At 35.9% G+C, this 22,904-nt stretch overlaps 1 protein-coding gene across 4 annotated transcripts in view; it reads right to left on the reverse strand.

The window, feature by feature from the left end:
* The window catches only part of EYS (eyes shut homolog), a 789,226-nt gene that overhangs the window by 593,107 nt on the left and 173,215 nt on the right, over positions 1–22,904 (reverse strand). For all 4 annotated transcript variants that reach the window (XM_038131819.1, XM_038131820.1, XM_038131818.1 and 1 more), the window contains 2 exons: positions 17,044–17,297; positions 5,422–5,526 (listed from right to left, as the gene is read on the reverse strand). In XM_038131819.1, the coding sequence (XP_037987747.1) occupies positions 5,422–5,526; positions 17,044–17,297 (359 nt within the window). The remainder of the gene's footprint in view (positions 1–5,421; positions 5,527–17,043; positions 17,298–22,904) is intronic.

The following is a 22,904-nucleotide window of genomic DNA, read 5'->3' on the forward strand; positions in this document are numbered from 1 at the left end:
TCCTTTAGGACTTTCTCATCAGTTATCTGCCCATCAATTTTTTGATCTATTGCGTGGAGAATTACATTCACTCTATATTGAGCCAACACCATATTAGTTCCAGCATCACATATTAAATCAAATATCAAATAGAATCTGCATATATATATCATAATTTAAATTTCCTTGGACATTGCCTCCATCACTGAAGATGGTAGTAGGTTGCACTTTTATTACACTAGATTCAGAATACCACTTAATCAATGCTGATCAGTCCTTGTGTTTCTAATGATAAAGATCACATGAGGACAGCAAGTGAAGGCAAGAGACAGTACCTACCATTTTCCTCAGTATTTTTGGTACTGATTGGTGGTTTTCTCTGTTCCAAGGAAAGAGGCTGGTGTTTTCTTCCAAAAAAATTGATGAAAAACATCCGATGATATTATTTAACAACACAAGATGCCTTGTTGGGTTGGAACACAGGCTTCAGACTCCTTGGAATACCTTGGTTTTCCAGTGTCATCTTCCATACAGAGCTGCTATAGTTGCAGCACTTGGCTCTATCAAAGTACTGAGCAGAAGGTTTATTTAGGGCCTTTCCATCCTGCCTTTAGGACTTAATGTTGCAGTGCTTTCCCTATATTTCAAGAATCTTATAAAAATTTTCTTATGTTACTTGTATCAATGAATAACCTGAATTTAAATATTTTAGAACTTTCTTACTACAAACTTCACCCTTTGTTGCAAGAAAGACAAGAGGACACTAAAATGATGAAAGTTCCTATTTTTACTTTTCTTTTTCTTAAATCTGCTGATTCACAGCATTGATTCTTGTGGGTGTGTGGTGGATTGACCCTGGGTGGCTTCCAGACCTCTACCCAGCTAGCTGCTTTCTTACTCCCTCTTGTCAGCAGGACAGGGAAAGAAAATTAGATGAAATATCTCATTGGTTGAGATAAAGACAGTGAAATCACTTGCTAGAGAGAATTATGGGAAAAATAAACTCAACTTGGAGAAAATGAATCTAATTTATTGCCAATTAAACCTAGAGTAGTACAGTGAGGAATGAGGAACAAAGCAAAAGCTAAAATATATAATACTTGACCTGACCTGCCTAAAGTTCAGAAATAATGCCTGTAAAATCTCCTGTACAAGGTCATCAGTATATAGCAGCAACCATCACCCAAGCTATATTATTATAAAATTACTTTCCTGAAAAACAGCTTCAGAAGATGTTCACCTGAAAGCCACACATGTCTTTTATTAAGAGAGAAAAGGACTTGGGTGATGATTTCATGCAATATCTAAAGATACTGTCTGATTCTATTGGATCTATCTGTATATTGCTCCCTCTTATCTTGAGGTGCAAAACTAAAGATCATGTTCTGTCACAAAAATCCACAAAAGTGGACCCTGAAGAGACCATTACTGAATGTAACCTATTCCTTTTCATGCATGGGCTTCCTATGTTGTGTTAATAAAATTAGAATATAGTACAGGGAAATGAGAAAAACAAAACCAAAAGGAAAAAAAAAACCAACAACCGACCAAACAACAACAACAACAAACAACCCTCCCCATCAAAAAAAACCCAAAACCAAAAACCTCAACATCAACCCAAATTTTTTTACAAGGAAATTATTTTGTCTAGTTATCTACTTTTAAAATTTGACTCTACTTATTTCAGGTTTCCAGCATAGCTGAGATACATTTCTGTGAATTAATGATCTGTATGATTAAATGACCTCATTTCATCCTATCTAGTGACAATATCTTATCAACAGCAGGATGGACTACTGGAATATTTTCTAAGAAAGGTCTCAGCTGTATTACAGAGAATTTTAATGGATTATTTTTAAAGCTGCTGAAAGGGGATTTGTCATATAAAAATAACAGTCTGAGTATTAAAATTGACCACATATGAAGAAATTGAACTACTTGAAAGTAATTAATAAAGAATAAGATATATTTTCATAAAACAACCTCAGACACTTAAATGCATATATTTTAGATTTGTTAAATCTATAAACTTATCATTTATTGACAAGGAAAAACAATTGTTTTCATTGTTTCATTCATCATGCTTCTCATGATGAATGAACTCTATATATAAGTTTGAAAACTTAAACTAAAAAATTGCAAATTTGGGGTCATTTTAATGGACTGTGTAGGCTACAGAAGCATTTGGAGTAGATGTGGGTGACTATCTAGAAGAAAAAACTGTCTTGGAAAGTTTATACAGACCTAAATATGTTCAATTGCTCACTGCCTTAATGTATATTTTTATAAGAAAAAGTGCTGGTCTTACATTCACTTTGCATGGAAATTCTGTAAGATAAAAGATAAAAACCCCTCAATTTCCTTTCAAAACATATAGGTTTATTCTATGTTTACTATTATATAGCATCTCTTCATTATTAAGCCCTGTCAAGATCATTAGTTAAACTATCTTCACCCATTGCTAATGCAAAGCTCCACATCTGTCTTAGCTTAGCATTAATGTTTATGAAAGAAAAAATAAAAAGAAATTAATCCTTTCCTTCTATATTGTACTTTAAGAGGACTTATGCTTTTTTATATTCAAATAAATAGCAATAATGTTATGCCATAATTTGAAGAAAAAAATATTCAATGAATTTTAATGCATACAACTCCTAACTGTGATTACCCTTTTAATGTATGTAACTTCTAACTGTGGTTACCCCTGAATTTTCAGTAAAAGGTAAAAAACAGTGCTGCTCACTTTTGACATGGCAGATATGTTGACATATTTTTTGCCCAACAAAGTTATCTTAAGATGTGTCTAGTAAAATAGAGTTAGTATTACTCATAAAATAATATTCTAAATAAAATTAGAAACAGAACCTCCACTGAAGACAGAGGAAAGATTTTTGTGTTCATTGTTTGTAACATATTTGATATTGAAAGGTCAAATTTGAGAAGACATCATTATACATCTAAAATAAGGCGCAGATACTGTTTTAGACAACAGAGGCAAAGCAGAAAAGTGCAATGACAACAGCTAGGCACCTAATGGATAAAAATGTTATTGGTCTAGTCAGACAGTTATAGATAGAAGGTTTTTCATTTACAAGAACTTAATCATTAGGGAGTATCCAAATTCTCTGTGTTCCCTTGTCTATTGCTATTGAATACTTGTGATTTATTAAATATTTTAATTTTTTATTTACTCATTATTATTTAGTTGCTAAAAAGCCAACAACTACAGCTCCTCTGAGAAGCAAAACTTTTCTTTTTCCAGAAATCCAGTAGCACACTGGCTGTCAACAAGAGTATGGGGGATAAATTTTCATTTTTCACTTAAAGATTAACTCAAGTCAGCTGTGTTATCTTTTGAAGAGATAATTTTGTTAGAACTGAGCTAGCAGTAAAAATATCCAGTAACACAGCTACTTGTGATTTCAGGCAATTTACAGTCATTATTTAATCATAGCAATGTATTTGAAATGGTTACATTTGTTTATCTGCACCTTCACCTAGAGAGTATGAACAGGGATATTAATTAATTTAGCTGAGGGCACAAATAAAATATGTATCACATTTAGATTAAAATTCTCCTCTTTTTAGCTTATTGTTAGGTAGTCACATCAGTACACAATTTTTCTCTTCTCCAATTTAGTTTGCTATCATATTAATAATGTAGCTGCGAATTACAGCAAGTCTTAACTCTTTTCAGAAATAACTAATCATTTCTACAGATGACCCCTGGTTCACTATGAGGTTTTTTGATCCTTTGACTGATGATGATGAAGAACCACTGCTATATACTGCACTTTTTAGAGTCACTGCAATGAAACTCATAATTTTATTGTATATGTCCATTACATAAACTTCATTGTTCCAGATCACACACACACACACTGGGAATTATTACAAAAATTAATTGGGTAAGGAAACCTTTACAAAGTGACTGGCTTTTCTTTAAAGAAAGAGACACAGATGATTACTAATATAATGCCGCAACAATTTTGTTTCCTGTCACTGACATGCATTCTGCTGTATGAAAGAGTTCTCCTTTTAGATCTGTGCAGAGAAAGAGGTGCAGCATGCTTCTGTGTAAAATCCACTGTAGATAAAAGTTTTGGTGAACACCAAGAGAGTCAAACACATGATAGCAAAGTGGTGCATTAAATGTGATAATCTCCATCTCAGAAGAACAAAGGAGATTATGTTTGTGTTAATGTTTTTCTACAGCCTTTATTCAGTGAAACACCTGGCAGGCTTACATTTGTCTCAGTGAAGCAACAAACTTGAAAGCATCACTTCATCTTTGAAGATACAACTCAGTATTGTCTTCAGTTCCCAACTCAGCAGATACCAACCTTAAGGCATTTAAGGACCTTGTGTTATTGAATACATTAAAATTCTCTTAAAATTAGTTTTTCAGTTTGATTGGGTTCATTGGAGACCTGTATTTCAGTACCCTGACATTTCCAGGCTTTACTGAGCACTATCAGTTTCTCTTCAAAACACCACAGTACTATACGTACTTCTTAGTCCATATCCATATGAAATTTGTTTCCTTGACCTTATTTTCCATTGTAACAATGAGCTTAGAAATACACACGTAAAAACAAAAACCATTTTCGAATTTATCAGTAATTTATCATCCATATTTATGAATGAACTTACAAGTTGCAAAGTCAGTACCCCAGGCTCCTTTTGTCAAAGCAATTTCTAAGGTTAGGAGATTCTAACCCACCCTTTTCTACATTTTCTTAGTCAACACAAAATAACATGTAAAATCTCAAATTAAACAATGTATATAATTAGCAAAGCAAAATCTTCAGTATCATAAATCTTTCTCCCTAATTTTGATTGGTCTTTTTGTGTTGTTCTTAGTTCATTTGTCACCTGGCCTGATGCATCTTGGATGTCCCTTATAACCTCTAGCATATCTTCAAGCCTTATACAATACCTTGGATACTTCTGGACATTTCATATACCACAAAGATCAGGCAAACAGACTGAGGTCATACAAACTTTAGAGCAATGTCCAGTTCCTTTGAGAATTAGTAATTTGGCCAGTGAAATAGGATTTGAAAGATCAGGAGTTTTATGTTTGCTAAATTTCAACATTTTGCTGCCTAAACCCTATATTGTTTGAAAGAAAGTGTTGCTGTAAGGTGTCTACACATATATACACTAAATAATTTAAAATCTTCAGTTCTGTCATATTTCTTTACCAATATGTTCCAGTACTGCAAGTACTTTTTTATTAAAGTAATATATAATCTAAAAGATTATCTTATTACAGATTAGAGAAAAAAATTATTTTTATTAGTCTAAAAAAACCTAGATCTGTACATTTCAAAATGCAAACTGAATGCTTGCATTATACAAGATTTTATAGCACTTGAGTAGTAAGTACTGTGTCATTTTGTGCCAACGTAGGAATTAATAAAAATTATAAATGCTTACCAAAGGGGCAATTGCATTTGAAGCCACTTATGTCCTCTTCGTACGTTCCTCCATTCCAACAGGGTCTGTCTTGACACTCGTTGATGCGAACAGAACATGTTTCTCCTGAAAATTTGAATTAAAAAGAAAAAAAGGACAAATATGCTGACATGTTCAAATCATAGAGATATATTTGTAGTGAAAAAAGTCTATGGGATTGTCACAGTCTATATGGCGACCCCACTAGCCATAGCACACCATGTAAACAGGACTACTGATACACTCCCTGTATGCCATAAATATTTCTGCTTCATTGGTTACAGGGCAGTCCATTTTGACAGGCAAAGTTGGAAGCATTACACTCTGGAAAATAGAAAGCTTTCCTACTGAGGTTATACATAATCCTGATGTTGGTTTTTTTTTGTTGTTGTTGTTTTGGTTTGGTTTTTTTTCCAGTATACAAATCTGCAGCATTCAAGCAATTTTTTTCCAGTTTTGTCAATAATTTTCTTTCATTTTGCTCTCTGACACCTTTGAAACAAAATTGTGAAGTATCATTGACTATGCAAATCAGACCAACACTAATTTACCGACATTTAGGTGTCATAGAAGACTTCTGCCTATGTTCTACAGCTACTGGTCAGTACTGTAATATTGGACAAAGGAGGAGTAAGATCAAATCACTAAAGAAAATTTAATGAGGCAAAATGCAGATAAAAGGGGATGAAATAACTAAGAGCAAATCTAGGAAGTTTAGTGAAATGTAGATTTGTAATCTACAAAAGGGATTGTTTTGATGTGTAAGAGGAAAAGCTATTTTCAGTGTATTGGGTTTGTGTAGCTGGATTTTGGTAGAAGGAGGAGCACAGGGGTGACTTCTGTGAGAAGATGCCAGAAGCTTCCTCCCTGTCCAAGAAAGTCAATACCAGCCAAGTCCAAGATGGACGTGCTGCTGGCTAAGGCTGGCTGGACCAATCAGAGATGGTGGTGACACCTCTATGATAAGACATTTAAGAAGAAGGAAAAAAGTTCTTGCACAGGTGAAACTGTAGCCAGAGAACAGCTGAGTGAGAATATGTGAGGGGAACAGCTGTGCAGACATCAGGGTCAGCACAGGAGGGGCAGGAGTGCTCTGGGCATGAGCGCTGAGATTCCCCTGCAGGCCGTGCTGCAGCCCATGGTGAGGCAGCTGTGCCCCTGAAGCCCATGGGGATCCATGCCAGAGCAGGTGGTGCCTGAAAGAAAGCTGTGAACCTGTGGGAGGTCCATGCTGGAACAAGCTCCTGGCAGGGACCTGCAGCCCCTTGGACAGAGGAGGAGCAGGGTTCCTGGTGTGACTTGCCACCTTCTGGGAGACCACGCTGGAACAGCCTGTCCTTGAAGGACTGCACGCCATGGAAGAATGACCCATGCTGAAGTAGTTTGTGTAAAACTATTTCCTGTGCAATGGACTCATGTTGGAAAAATTCATGGAGAACTATTTCCTGTTGGAAGAATCCCATGATGGAGCAGCGAAAGGAATCCTCTTTCTGAGCAGCAGGAGAAACCACAGATGATGAACTGACCATAAACCCATTCCCTATCTCCCTGCGCTGTTGGCATAGAGCAGGTAGAGCTGTGAAGGAGAGATGGGTGGGGGAAGGTGTTTTTAAAGGTCTTATTTTACTTCTCACTATCCTGCTCTGATTTTATTAGCAATAAATTCAATTAATAGCTCTAATTCTAGTCTGTTTTGCCTGTGATGGTATTTGGAGAGTGAAATCTCCTTGTCTCAACTCATGAACCCTTGTTATATCTTTCCTTCCTGTCCAGTTGCAGAGGGGAGTGATAGAGAGGATTTGGTGGGTGCCTGGTGTCCAGCCAGGGTTTAACCACTACATCCAGCCATAGGAATATGGAGGTGAATCACCTTCAGTAGTTATAACAAGTCAGCAATATGGAATGTGTGCTGGGCTTTCTGTGTATCCTACAGCAGAAGATAAAAAGAAACCAAATGCTGATATTCCTCTGAATTCTTTCCATGGTGAAAATACTTTGGTCTCTTCTCTGCAGCACACCTACATGCCCTCTCATAGAATCATATGAACCAGGACTCTTGGCTCTCAAAACCTGTATCTACTATATACAAAAGGTCTTCTTTGGAGGAATGAAGCACCAAGATCCTCTTCCACACATAAACTTGTGATAGAAGGGCTCCTATTGGTTTTTTTCTGCCTCTAAACACGCTCTGCATTTTCCATAAGATTTGAAGATATATGTATGAAAATGGGGAGAAAAAGCATAGTCCAGGGAGAGTTCAGGTAACTCAGTAAACAAAAAAGCTTTCTGCTAAGAGCAGCTGCTGAACGCTGTTTAACATATGCCATGGCACCAGTGAGCATTACAGCAAGGACTGGCCAATATATAAATTAATTTCTATGTTCTTTAATTTTTTAAAGAATTTTCTTTTAAGTGCTGCTAAAGTAATGGCACTATATGCAACCTTGTTCATCTAATTCTGGTATTTTTCATTCCTTTTTCTTTCCAGTTCAGGTCCCTGATTATGGTGGGATTATTATTTATCTCTTTTGAGGGAGATAAATAAAAATGCATTGGCATCTGTTCCTCTGGATAGGCAGGTGGAGAGTAGCACAAATAGCACAAACAGAATTTCCTGCAGAAGTAAATTGTCTGGCCTCAAGCCATGGGCAAGCTGAAGCATGTACTAGAAAAAACTCCTTGAAACAGATTCTTTCACCTCCCTTGAATTGTTAAAGATTAAAGCAAATGCAGTTTCAAGGGAAATAATAGAATGAGAGCGTCATCATATACTGATGATATCTAAGATAACATGCAAGGGGGAATTTAGGAATTCATGTTCTCAGAGTACAAAGGTAATATGTGGGCAGTATTTAAAAATATTTCAGAGAGAATCAAAGAATCTATGAAGCTACTCTGAGACCATATTTTCTGAGTATTTGAGACATGAAAAAAGCTGGACAGATGCAGAGAAGCCTTTTTTGTTTTCAGTATGCAGCTCCTCTCAACTACACTTTTGAAATGTATGATGAGAACCTTCTTTGAAAGTCAGATAAAAATTGTTAATTGGTTACAAATTACTTTCAGCATCAAAGTTTTTTAATTTTTTTTTTGGTTTATGCTTTTAAGGTTAAAGTTAATACAACACATTACAAACATAATTACTAGTAAAAGATAATATTTAATTAGCTATTAAATAAAACATAGCTTTAGGTCTGAGATCCTATACATTTTAAAGGCATCATATCACCAATTCTGAAGTACAAAGAGAATGTTAAAAATTATTGTGAGCAAACTATACTTCTATTAATGCTATAGAATATTTTATGTTGTATAAAATTGCAGTGTTTTCAAATATGTAACAGATAACTACAGGAAAGTCTGTCACTTGCAAATTGCATTGCCTGATCTTTAACAGCAACATTTTCTACTGGCACATTGATGATACACAAGACATTTTTCTGCAGGAGCACAAAGGTGTTGAGAAGAAAAAAAGGACCTGAGAAGGTGAATACTAAAAAAATTAGCAAAGATGTTTCATCATCCTCAGTGTTACTGATATCACCCTCTCTAAAATAATCATGCTATTTTAGCAAATGGAGGGACCCTGAAGTTCTCAGGTAAATATAACTACAGATGAAAGACAACAAAAAAAATTGAGTTTCATAAGTCTAATGGATGAACTCTAATTGAATATTCCTTACCTTCAGAAGTGCAATTCCCTAAGATCCCTAGATTGAAAGTTTAAACTTTTCAAAATTTGGATGTCTTTTTTCTGCTTAACTTAAAGACATTAACTTGCACTTTATCTGAACTTATCAAATTGTTGTTAGATTTTGTAGAATATCCACAAAATTGAGGGTTTTTTTGATATTGAAATAAGTTCAATTTCAAACTGTTCTCAAATATAATATTCAGGTATTAGAATAAATATCTGAAATTAATTCAGAAATTAGAATAAAACTGAAATTATTTGAGAGCTTATTTTCTTAAGGTAATACACATTATATTTATAGTATCTCTTAATTGAATGCTGTCGCCACTATAACATTTCTGTCTGAATCACAAAACACGTGCAAAAAGATCAAAATACAAAGTTTCTTTTAAATACTGTTTATACCAACTTTTGTTTAATAGGCAAAATGAAATATAAAGTTTGATAATGTAAAGGCACACAGAATGACCACAATTAAGAAAAGAATGTGTAAAAATATTTTTTTAAGTAAAACCCCTTACTTGAGATATTCAAGACATAAAATAAATCTTTCTATTCTGAGATCAGATGAAAAGCTAATAATTTAAAATTCTGCTTAATGTAATCGTAATGAAGTATTATTAAAAAAATAATAAAAAAAAACCAACAACACAAGGGTTTTATAAAGTTCAAGAAGTAGCCAAAATATTAACAGTGTACTTGAGGATTGTTTTCACAACACCCCTGCCTTACTGTCCACCATTTTATAGAATGTGTATGATTGCAAAGCATTCCAGTCATGGACCTGATAACAAATTGTGATATTTTGTTGCTTGCTAAGCAACATAAGCTATTCTGTTAGATAAGAGATGAATCAAGCTGAGTAATGCTTCTGCTGACTTTGCAGAAAATGCAATTATGAAACAGAAAGACAGACGGTCAAGGTGAGGCTTTAGTGAACTTGACAGACATTTCTTTTTCTCAACTTTGTTGTTTTACACACTTGCTCTTTTTAAATTTACTTTAAGGTCCTTTCTGTGTAAGATATTGTAGTAGCTAAAAACCCAAAACAAATCTAATTTTTTATTTGTCTCATACAGAGTAATTCTTTCTGTGAACGCCTATTACAGATTGAAAATTTATATGATGCATCAAACCACTCCATCCTCTTAGCTTCCATGAATGAGTTTTAACTAAGAGAAAGTCTGTGACTCTTCAAATTTATACTGCTCTGAGCCCATCTCATCTATGTCCATGGGATTACATTGTACATTTGACAGTCTGCTCTGGCACAATGTGCCAGCAGTAGTCGATCTTCCCTAGCAGGAAAACCCAGCCAGAACCCCTGAAAAGGTTGCACTACCCAATGCCCTATGCTGCAAACCCAGCACAGCCTTGGTATGTGATGGAAGTGTGGGAGCAGACATGAGCTGTGCTTCTGGGATGGTCTAGTCCTATCAAGATATGAACTGTATAAATAGAAAAGGAAGCAGGTGATTCAAATGCAGAACAAGTGTGAGAAAAAGAATGAACCTGATTGCCTTTCTTTGTCAGCAAAACGAATTATTTCATGTTTTCCAGATGACCCTGCTTTGGGAAATTCCTATAAAGCAGCTATCAGAACTAACATACCCAAATTGTCTGCAGCAGGCACACCGAGGTGCTTTCTACAGACCCTGCCCATTGTCAATGAGTTCAGCTCAATGAGCACTCTGACCTGCCCTGAACTATCCTGTAGATGTTTTAATTTCCAATCCTGCTTTCCTCCCTGTCTCAAGAGTGATCTTGAAAGGTCGTTATTTTTTTTTTTTCTTTTTGGATGGATTGCTTGTATGTATATTACAGATTTGTTTCTGGTTCTGTCTCCAGCGGCTTCTAACTTGCTTCCCTAGCTGGATCCTGGATCTGATCCATTGCTTGTGCTGTCTGGGTCTTGTCAGGGACCCTGTTACTGGACACTGGTTCTGACTTTTCTGTGTAGATGCTGCAGAATTGTGCTTTGCTTAGTGATGGCAACATTGCACTGAGGTTAAACTTGGATTCTATTTTGTGATTCCTCTCATGGAGTAGCCTTGATCTTGCTGCTCCCTGTAAACAGGTTCAATCTTCATAATGTGTTAAGTGTCCATCAGCTGTTCTAGATTTGATTTGTATAAGGGATTAAGTCTGCTTAAACTTTCCTGTGTCAAAAAGGATTGGCTTCCACATAAGTTCAAGTACTTTCCTTCAAGATTTGTTTAACTTGACGGCATAGAGGATATACTATCCATACCTATTAGAGAAGGGAGAAACTATTTAAAAACATCCAACTAATGTAAAACTAATTAATAATGTACTGAAAACACAAACACTAAATATTTCCTCAGACTGCAGATATCACATGGATTTCTCCAGTGTACTCACGGAATAAAAAAGTAAAAACAAAGCCCAGAAATTTAAAGTAATGGAATGATTTCAAAAAGCCCACATGACATTTTTCTCTTCTTGGGCAAAAAGAAGAATGATGAGGAGCACGACATGTAGAATATATGAATTTCAAACTCAAAAAGACACTGTGAGGCCTACATTAGTGATGAGCTTTAATACTGTTTATTTATTAATTACACATCGGTGAAGCAATGACAGACCGTATTTTGCTGTGGGAGGTACAGTATATATTCAGAATTAAGAGATTTCCCAAATCTTAATTCTACGATCAATATTATATAGATGCAAACACTCGAGAGAAACCAGTGAGGCAACATTGCCTATCTGCTTAGATTTCTCAGTAAGTGCCTTCACATTTTTGTAGGCATCTAAACAGAAAAGACTTTTAATGAAGCACATGTTTAGATAAATATGGGATTTTTTCCAAATAATTCCAAGAAGGGCTTCCTTTAAACCAGAAGTAAATAGATTGCTATTTATTTAGACATACCAGTCATCATGGAAGCTGGAAATACTTGATGCTGAACATTGATGTATTGAGATAGAGTTAACACTAAGATATGGGAGAAAGGACAGACTCGGAATTAATCTGAATGTGATATGGGAATTACTCTGAAGCATTACGCTACATGAGAAGGACTGTACCAGAAGACAGCAATATAGGGTCACCACATGACCAAAAGTTAAAAAAAATTGAAAAGTTATTAATTTAATTTTTAAAATCATACTGCCAACTTCCAACTTTGACATGTGTGAAGTTCTCTTACAGGCAGAGGAGGGTACTTTAATATTTCATCTGAAAGTGAATTTACTATTTATGAAGAAAAACTGAGTACATCTGGATTTGTTAAAAAGCTAAATTACAGAGAAACAACATAACAAACACACAAAAATGAGATAAGAATAAATGTGGGGGTTTTAGTTGTACACAGAGATACAAATCACTGATTCATAACATGCAGTTATAATTGAACTTAAAATCTTTTTTGTATGGGCAAATATCCCAGGATCATAAACCCTCAGAGATTATGAAAATGTAATTGCCAGGGTAGTGATAACATTTTTATAAGTTTAAACAGCCTTTTATTAATTGTTTGAGGTTTATGCTCTGAAAAATCAGAAAATATATTCAGTACATGTGGTAATGACTTACTTCTAACAGATAATATTATAACATTTCTCTTTAAATTTGCTTCTATGGAAATGCCATTGCATAATACCTCATTGCGCGATAAAATAAAGATTCTTTTAAAGTGTTTTCCAGCAATGTATAATTACATCATTTATATAAGCAAATCCTCACAGTAACAGTCACAGAATGGTTGAGATTGGAAGTGACCTCTGAAGGTCATTTTGTCCAATCCCCCTGTTCAAGCCAGAGCACCTGAGCCAGTTTCATGGAACCACGTACAGATGGCTTTTGAATATCTCCAAGGATGGAGACTCTGTAGCCCCCCCTGTTCAACCTGTGGCAATGCTCAGTCACCCTCACAGTGACTGAAATAAAGTATTTCCTGATGTTCAGATAGCAGCATCTGTGTTTCCCTTTGCGGTCATTGCCTCTGGGTCAGTCACTGAGCACTACAGAAAAGAGTCTGGCTCCATCTTCTGTACACCCTCCCTTCAGGTATTTATATACATTGATAAGATCCTTTTCTGAGCCTTTTTTCTTCAGGCTGAAGAGTTTCAGCTTCCTCAGCCTTTCCTCATAAAAGTTAAAAAGTACTGGATCCTCTACTGACTCTTGGAATACACCACTGATTACTTTTGGAAAGGTTGACTCCATAATAAACATTTCCTCTGGGCTTGACCAGTCCTCCAGTTTTCAGTTCAGCTCACTCTCTACTCACTCAGCCTATACCTCATCAGTTTTTTAATGAGGATCTTGTGGAAGGTCATGCAGAAAGCTTTGTTAATGTCAAGGTAGACAATACACATTGCTCACCCCTCATCTACAAGCCAGTCATTTTGCTTTGGAAGTTTATCAAGTTGGTCAAGTATGACTAACCCTTTGTGCAACCATTCTGATTACTTCAGATAATTTTCTTGTTCATGATTTCCAGGATTAACTGCTCCATTACGTTCATAAGGATCAAGGCAACAATGAGCTGTTTGAAGTTTTCCAGGACTTCATTTTTGTCCTTCTTGAAAAGTGAAACTTACTTTCCTACATTCTTTGGGCGCTTCTGCTAATCAATATGATCTATTAATGTTAAATGACAATGACTTTGCAATGACATCTGCCAGGTCTCACAGATTTACAAATATTCAAAGAAAGGCAACAAAACTGATGAGGGCTCAGGAGGGACAGCTGAGGGAGCTGGGGTTGTTGAGCTGGAGAAAAGAAGAATGAAGAGGAATTGTATTACCTTCTTCAGCTACTTGAAAGGAGGTTGTAGCAAGGTGGGCATCAATCTCTTTTACCAAGTTACAAGTGACAGGATGAGAGGAAATGGCAGCAAGTTGTGCCAGGGGAGCTTTAGAAGAGATACTAGGAAAAAAAAATCTTCACTAAAAGGGTGGTCATGCATTGGAAGAGGTTGCCCAAGGAGGAGGTGAAATTGCCACCCCTGGAAGGCATGTGGGGATACAGTTGAGCAGTGAACATGGCAATGCTATCTTAACATTTGAATAGAGTAATCTTAGAGAGTTTTTTCAGCTTTAATGACTTTAAAATTCTGTGATGGTATGATTTGTGAGTGCATCCCAACAGGGCCCATGGGCATACATATATCCAGTTTGCCTAAGTATGTCCTGATGTGTGTGTCATCCATCAAAGGTGTGTCTTACTTGCTTCAGACTCTTTCTCAGGTCTCCAGGATGGTGGATTTTTGAAGGACAATTTTTCAGTGCAGACTGAGACAAAGGCAGGATTTAAGAACTCAAACTTTTCCATGTCCAGTCTCATTAAGAATTGGACTACATTTTCCTTTCTCTTCCCTTTGTCACCTACATACTCATAGAAACCCTTTATGATGTCTTTCACATTTCTTGTCATAGTCAACTTGATCTTTGACCTTCCTAAACTTATTGCTATGTGCTCAGATAGTGTCTATTTCCTGCCAGGTTACCTATCCTTTCTTCTACCCTCTGTCAGTATTCTTTTATTTTTTTGGTTGAATTTGGCCAGGAGTTCCTTGATCATCCATACAAGCCTCCTGGTATTTTTTGTCCACTCCTTCAGACAAATAGCTCTTGAGCGTAGAAGTTGTGATAGATTTTCTTAGGCCCTTCCCTTGAGGATTTTACCCCATGGGACTCTTCCAAGCAGATCTTACACTCCACAGCATTGTCCCTGTAGAAGATATCAGAGGGGTTGAAGTTACCCATGAAGTCCAGCAAAGTACAAAATAAGGCTTGAAGTTTAAGCAGCAAGATGGAAATACAGTGTGTTATGACGTTGCGCCCCGATTGCGGGAGGAGCTGTGGCACTGGTTGCCTGTGCGCTCCTATCCCCTTTAGCTTTCAATGCATGCACAAGGAGTGGCTGCATTCCAGCTCAGCTGCCGGCAGGCAGGATCGCGGTTCGGCCACTGGCTGGGATCCCAGACCGCCAGGAGCAGCCGATAAATGCAGACCCACGCCTAAGGATTGAGGTAAAGGAAGAAGGAAGGACTCTTTGCTTGCTTCTCCAAGCCTTTATTCTTTCCTGTGACGAGAGAGGCGCTGGGGCTGCAGTGCCACGTGGGAGCGGTGCAGGTGACGCAGCGGCACATGGGAGCGGCGCAGCTCAAAGGGGGCAGTGACAAAAGAGCATGAAACAAAGAAAAACAGCGGCTTTTAAGGGGGGAGGGGTGGTGGTTTCCCAGGAGGAGACCATCTAACAAATCAAGGGCTAAATAGGAGGGGTGTGGGGGGATAAATGTAAACATAATACCAACAGAAAAGGGGAAGAGAAAGGTGCATACCAATGAATCAAGGGAAATATCATAATTGACAATGAAGCTTCTAGACAAATGGGTGTAGCAAATTATGACAGACAAGCTGCAGGGGCAGGATTTTGGAGGATAGACATGGAAGAATCTGGAATTATCATAACTGCCATGGGAAAAAGGTGGGAAGACAGGTGGTAAACAACTTGGGAGAGACTAAACATATAATCTTCAAACCCCCACTGCCACAGTGTTAGATTTTGCAAAGGTGAGACAAGTACTGTGTTCTTCACTTCTATTCAGACATATAGTTCTGCTATCATAATGGAAGTGAAGTCACTTAAGGGACAATTCTCTGTTTTATTGCACATTTATTATTAAATGAGCATGAACAGGAAGTAACATCTTTTATTAAATGGACAAGCAAATGACCAAGAGATTATATAATCAACTAAAATTGAGGACAACAAATCTGCAAGTGTATATCACATACATAAATGTGTAAATGAATACACGTAAATGAAATATGTAAATCAATATAAACATATTTGAAATTAAAAATATTAGTGCTTAAATGTTAAAAGTATATGTACCTAGCCATAATATAATATAATGAAAATATAATGAATATAATGAATTTTTTAATATAATGAAAAAATAGCATTGAAATTATTATTACTGAGAATTTCAGTGGATTAACTAGAACTTAAAAATCTAGTACTACACACACTCTCTGGACTGGAGCAAAAGCCCTCAGCAGCTTGGAAGAAGTAGCTGTAAGTTAATGACTAGTTAGTACAAATGACACTGTGAATACTATGCTATTTATTTCTACTTTTGTTAGTGATACCACAGATTTTCAGTAGAGAAGCATTTGGAGCATTAATTGCCCGTTCTTGATGAGATAGACTAAAGCCTGGAAATGCAACACTTTGGTATTATTGTATTCAAAATTATTTTCCATCTCCCACATGTAGTCTGAATATTACTATTATTCACACAAAACAGAAATTAGTACAAAAAGAAATCATAGCATCAGGTTGTGTAGGATTTATCTAAAGCAATGCAGAAATCTACAGCCCATCTCTTCCTAGAAAAGATATCTAGGACAGACAGATGCCTTATCTCCCTCCAGTGTATAGAAGGGAAGTCTGAACAACTCACTCAAATATAGCTGATTATATTCTATACATGAAAAGAGATAGTACTGCTGATCTCATTCCTCCTCAAGCTCACATTTTCCTGATCTGTACCAAAAGATTTTTTCTTATCAGCCCGTGTATGACTGAAGCCATAACATGTAAGGCTGCATAACTGTGAAATTAAAATAATGCAATTAAAATTATATTTTGGAACTTCATTGATTTTTTTTCCCAACAGAATCAAAGCTAATACTCAGAATTGTGCATTTAGTGGAGGGAAGGTCAGCTGGGGAACTGTTAGGAGGGACAACATAAGAAATTCAATGATAATTTAGTTAAAGCTCCAGTGAAACATACAATCACAAATATATGCATATATATATATATATATATATATATAATTGCAATTAAATAGTCACATAAACATTGCTTACGTAGAGTGGGACAAACACATATATAATACAAGGCACTTCAAAAGAATAAAACTTACCTGTGAACCCAGCAGAACAATGACAAGAAAAGTGGCCACTTAAATCCATACAAGTAGCTCCATTTTTGCAAGGTGAACTTAAACATTCATTAACTTCAACTTCACAGAAGGGTCCTTCATATCCAGGCACACAGTAACAGCTGTAATTATGCAAGTGGTCCTGGCAGAATCCATATTGAGAGCACTGGTTTCCAATACAGTTGTCTATATCAAGTTCACAAAATGTGCCAGTGTAACCAAGGGGACATATGCACCTGTTATTGAAATGAGAGGAGAGGAGGGGGGAAAAATCCAACTAAATTGCTAGCCTGGAATATATAGGTCAATTATCACTAATAATATTAACAATACTCTGCCTTTAAATTGCCCACAAATGAATCACATTTTTTTTTTCAATCTTCTTTCCTTACCTTTAATAAGTCATTAAGTAACTTCATTTCACATGCACTGCTAGCAATAATTAAATTAAAATCTTAGCTATTTACATTGGAAAAACTAGGAGCTATATTCATATTAAACTTAAAATTAAAATATTCAAAGACAAAACTCTTATAAATATGAGTATTATTCATTTTAATGGTTTTTTTTCGGAAAAAAAAGGTTAGCTGCTACAGTATCTCTAGAAATAAACAATATTACAACCTGTTTGGATATAAAATCAGTGCAAAAGTGCTTTATCATTGACAATAAAAGTTACAATTTCTGTCTAACCAAAGAAAAAGTATCTCTAGAATACTATAGATATTTTTCAGTATATTTTATAGAAATTGTTCAGAACAATTTTTTACAAAATTTAGACAGACATCTAAATAATGTAAGGCCAGAGATGACTTTTTCATGGTTACCCTTTCTCTCTTTTTGTTTTCTTTTGTTGTATGAATGAAAACAAATCTGGATTATCTCATAGCTGACCCACATCTCAAAAAATTAGAAAATCCTTTGTACTTGGCAATATATTCTTTGACTGATTCTCAGCTTATCATGTCCAGAGGTGTCCTCACACATGAGGCAATTTTACTATAATTCATATTCTTAACCCACAGAGATGCTATCAGAAGATGGAAAGAACTAACAAGTTAAAGAAGCCTTGATTATAGTAATTTCCTCTACTGATCCATCTGCCAGAAAGAGTATTTTTTCCTTTATTTTTAACACAAGTGAATGCTCATGTAGCTCTTTGCTTCTGTCCTTATTCACAGTGCCTGCATTTTTTATGGTAGACATATGGAAACTAAATCAGGAGCTCTGTGCCTTGGAGTACAGCTAATGGACACCAACTGCTAATGGGCTTTTAGTCCATGGACCAAAATAGAGCTTGCTTGAAATAAGCCTTCTATATCTCATTTAGTGTGGTTGTGAGCCCTTCATCACTACCATTTTTGCCCTTACCATTTTTGGTCTACAGATCCATTGCTACTGCAGTAATGACTCAAGTATATATAGCTGTTGTATTCTCTCTTCCAGCCTCAGTCACTTCTTAGCAAATGAGAAATCTCTACCTTCTCTTGAGAGCTTCAGCTGATTCTGTTTCTCATTTTTAAGGGAATGGAGTGCACAAAAATATGGTACACACTTTGCTGTGCTGATTTTGGATGGTGTAGAGTTAATCTTCACAGTGGCTGGTACTCATATCCTCTTGGTTTTAATACCCTGGTTTAGATTTATGCTGGAAACAGATTTGCTAATATAGAGATGTTTTTGTTATTGCTGAGCAGGGCTTATACAGAGCCAAGGCCTTTTCTGCTTTTTGCACTGCCACACTGGTGAGGAAGTTGGGGCTGCATGGGAGGCTGGGAGGAGACTCAGCCTGGACAGATGACCAAAGCTGACCTAAGGGATATTCCACATCACATGACATCATGCTCAGTATATCAAGTGCGGGGAAGGAGGAAAAAATGAGAGACATTTTGATTCATGGCATTTGTCTTCTAAAGTAGCTGTTACATGTGATGGGGCCTTGCTCTCCTAGAGATGGCTGAACACCTGCCTGCCCATGGGAAGCAGTGAATTCATTCCTTGTTTTGCTTTGCTTGTGTGCATGGCTTTTGCATTTCCAATTAAACTGTCTTTATCTCAACCCATGAGTTTTCTAACTTTTACCCTTCCAATTTTCTTCTCCATCCTGCTGGTGCAGGAGTGAGTGACTGCATTGGGCTTGGCTGCAGGTGGTGTTAGACAATTACATTTATAGCTAAATATAAATTTTGACTTGCATAAAATTCCATTATGCATAAACATTAAAAGCAGGTGTGCTTTTAGTTACCTTTAGTTGCACATTTTCTGAATCTACCTAAAATAATATGGTAAACTACCAGTCATATTAATCTTTCTGGTGCACTATATTTCCTTTTTTTTTTACAGTAACAATTAGTATGTGCACTGTAAAAATGTAACTATTCAATCATTCTTTGAAAATGTGGCTATTATCATTAGCATTGAATGGAAAATTTTACTTAGACCTCTCCTTATTAAAAATATGAGGATGAAAAATTTTCTGTCCTTTCCTGACTATTACTAGTTGTATAGCTTATCTTCAGAGACCACAGAAGAGCTACACAGAAACAGATGTGATGTAGAATCTTCTAGTTTACGTTTCATACTTCTGATTCTATACTACAAGCAATGATGTTATGAATATCTTATTTTTCAGTGCTTTGGTGTCTGAAGAAGTAAAAAACAGCTAAGAATAAAATGCACTTTGTTTTTCCTAGTGAAATTATACCTGGATGTCTTTTAACTTAGTACTGGTCATCTCCTACAACAGTGTACTTAAGTGCTGTACTATTATTATTAATATGGTCATTACTGTTATTACTATATTTTTTATTCTAATTCAATTTCTTTTCATTATCTTTAGCAGTACTAAAATACTGAGCATGATATCAGAAGCTTTGAGGCATGGATTGATTTTCAGTCTTATTTGCTTTGAAGCATAAATGTTTCTCTACAATATATAAATTAAAAAAAAAAAGCGTACAGATATATACAATAACAGAATTTCCATTTGTAGTATATTTCTAGCTCAGGGAGCTTGTATTTTGTCCTTATCAGAGGGATGACGTGGCTGTGCACTGGCATCTCAGCAGAGGGGCTGTCTCTCCATGGCCTATCTGGGTGTCACTCCCTGTGCTGGAGTCAGTAACTCCTCCCTCTCCTGCTCCAGCTTCAGCTCTGGGATGGCCTGTCTGGGGTGTGTGTGTGTGTGTGTGTGTGTGTGTGTGTGTGTCTGTGTGTGTGTGTCTGTGTGTGTGTGTGTCTGTGTCTGTGTCTGTGTGTCTGTGTCTGTGTCTGTCTGTGTGTCTGTGTGTCTGTGTGTCTGTGTGTGTCTGTGTGTGTGTGATCTCCCAGCAGAGACCAGGAAATGCTAACGACACCTCCCCAGCCTCTTTCTTAAGGAGGACTAAAATGTCAGCCTTGCAGAATGGGGAAACAGTGAAAGCAGAAGCATGGCACCAGAGACCAGCATATGAAAAGGTTTTGTGTTAGCATTAATGGGAATAACAATACTTCCTTAGCTTCATGTATGTCCTCTTTCATCCACAACAAGATTTTGAGGGTTAGAGAGAGAACAAATACCTCAATGCTTTTGCTATAAGCATGGGTTAGAGTAGCAAACACAAGTCATTTGAGGATCACTGTGCTCCCACATATATCATGCAGATGATTGTGTGTTACTACTCCAGAGCCTGAACATTGTTAATGTCGCATGATAATTTGATATGCTTGTGAAATAAATGCAAAGTGGAGATGCAAAGACAGACATGGAATTTAGTCTAAGAAGGACTGTGTTGCTAAAATGAGAATGGTTATGGCACTGATGCAATGTGTTTCTACCAACTTTTTGTCACTAAAGGTCTCAAACAGCAGATGTGTGGGTAAATCGGTCGGTGCTGGTTTGCCTAGGCAGTGTAGCTGTCAAGCTGTCACCACAGGCTGCCTGCTCTAAAGATGTAGTGTGACTTGTGTTATTGAGTAAATAATTGGGTACATCAAATGAATCTTTAAAATGACTGCAAAAAGCCAAAGACCAGACTGAAGATGTGTCTATGCTAACCTGTGGTAGGAGATGACCTTGCTATTTTCTATATTGATACAAGAGGCATATAGGAACACTGAAGCCTGGAATTAGCAAAGATTTCCCAGAATCCCTCTACTCTGATTTTTAAATATTTATCATTTATCATTCATATATATATATATATATATATATATATATATATATATATATATATATATATATATGTTTATTAGTATTTTTCCAAGTATATTAGCATATTAGCTGTAATTATTCAGTATTAATTATCCCTTTTTGCCATTGAAATATGAACTGTACGCACATAAGTGGTTGAAAAGGTTATTTAGTTTCACTTTGACTTTTTGTATGCATCTCTATTCTCTATAGAAAAGCTGTTGTATAACTTATTGCAAAAGTATTCCCTAAGAAATTGTGACATATATTCACCCATCTTCTGGAGTTGTAGAAGTGAGGTAAAGTATTTCTTCTCTTTCTCTACTGGAAGAAGCCTATTATTGTTGGAGAAAACTGTGTATATCACAGTACTAAATTTATATGACTCTGTCAACTAGGTCCTGCAGTCAAATTGCATATATAGTATAGGATGAATAAACTTGTAAAAAGAAAATTTGATACAAAAAATTTATTCTAATCAAACAGCTCAATTTACCCAGCTGGAAGAAAATGGAAAAAGTCAAGGATGAGTAAAATAATAGAAGCTTTAAATTTTGTGATACTCAGAAATTATCTAAATTATGTTTACTTTTCACAATCTTGCTGACATCATGCAAATAAGCGTTTCACATTCTAAAGCATTTTACTCTACAATGTATCACTTTACTGTTTTGTACTGAGATTAGTTAATTATTTAATTGTGTGCACTGAAATTTGTATTCTGAATACTGAAGAATGTGTTGGCAATTCAAGTTTTACCATACACCAAGCTTAATTTCTTAATGAGACATTTTTCCTGCATAAAAACTAATTAAATGCTGATGTCAGAGCTATAGCTATTGACTATAATATATTTTTAAATGTATTAGTTCATCATGACTTTTTAAACAGTGGTAAGTCCTGCAAGACAGTTTCAACATTCTCAGTCCTTTTTGCTGGGCTTTCCTGGGGTTATGATAAATGTAGCACTTCATCTGAACACACTGGACTGAAGAAATGAAAAACAGGACAGGTAATGGAAACTACTCTGAGTTTTAAATTGGGTCTTTTCACTCTGTTGTTCCTTTCCACTGAATAGACAATAGTAAAGTATCTACTGTTATTGTCTTATTTCAGTTAGAGTCTTAGTTGTCCAAAATGTAATGTTGACAAGAAAAAAATTTACAAGGGCGAAGAAATCAGAGTAATTAATTTCCCCTTGGATTTCAAAACAGGAGGTTACACTCCTCAAAGATCTCTTTAATTTTAATTATTCATTAAATGCTTCTCATTGAGGCATATTAAATCTGTTCTCTCTCTTCTCCTACACAGAACATAATCAAACAATGCAGGTTCTTTAGAAGAGAAAAATTATTATTATTTTCTTTTTAATCTAGAAACATTTTTTATTTACTGAGGTAATGACTCTTATCTCGTTTTTTTCTCTCCCGTATATGTAACCAAATGTCAAGAGATTCTTTTGGCACGTGGATGCAATTACTCTATTGCATGGTATCTGCCAGATTCATATTGACAGCTACACCATCAACCCAGTGGCAAGAGCAGCAATTCTTTGAAATTATTATTTTAAACACATGCTGATTGACCGACTTCAAGGTATCGCAAACAGCACAGACTCAGCTGGCAGTGCAACAATTAATTTGAATTAATTACAGGTTTTGTGTCATCGTAA

The sequence above is a fragment of the Motacilla alba genome, chromosome 3 (assembly GCF_015832195.1).
Source record: "Motacilla alba alba isolate MOTALB_02 chromosome 3, Motacilla_alba_V1.0_pri, whole genome shotgun sequence".
In the NCBI taxonomy this organism is placed as follows: Eukaryota; Metazoa; Chordata; class Aves; order Passeriformes; family Motacillidae; genus Motacilla; species Motacilla alba.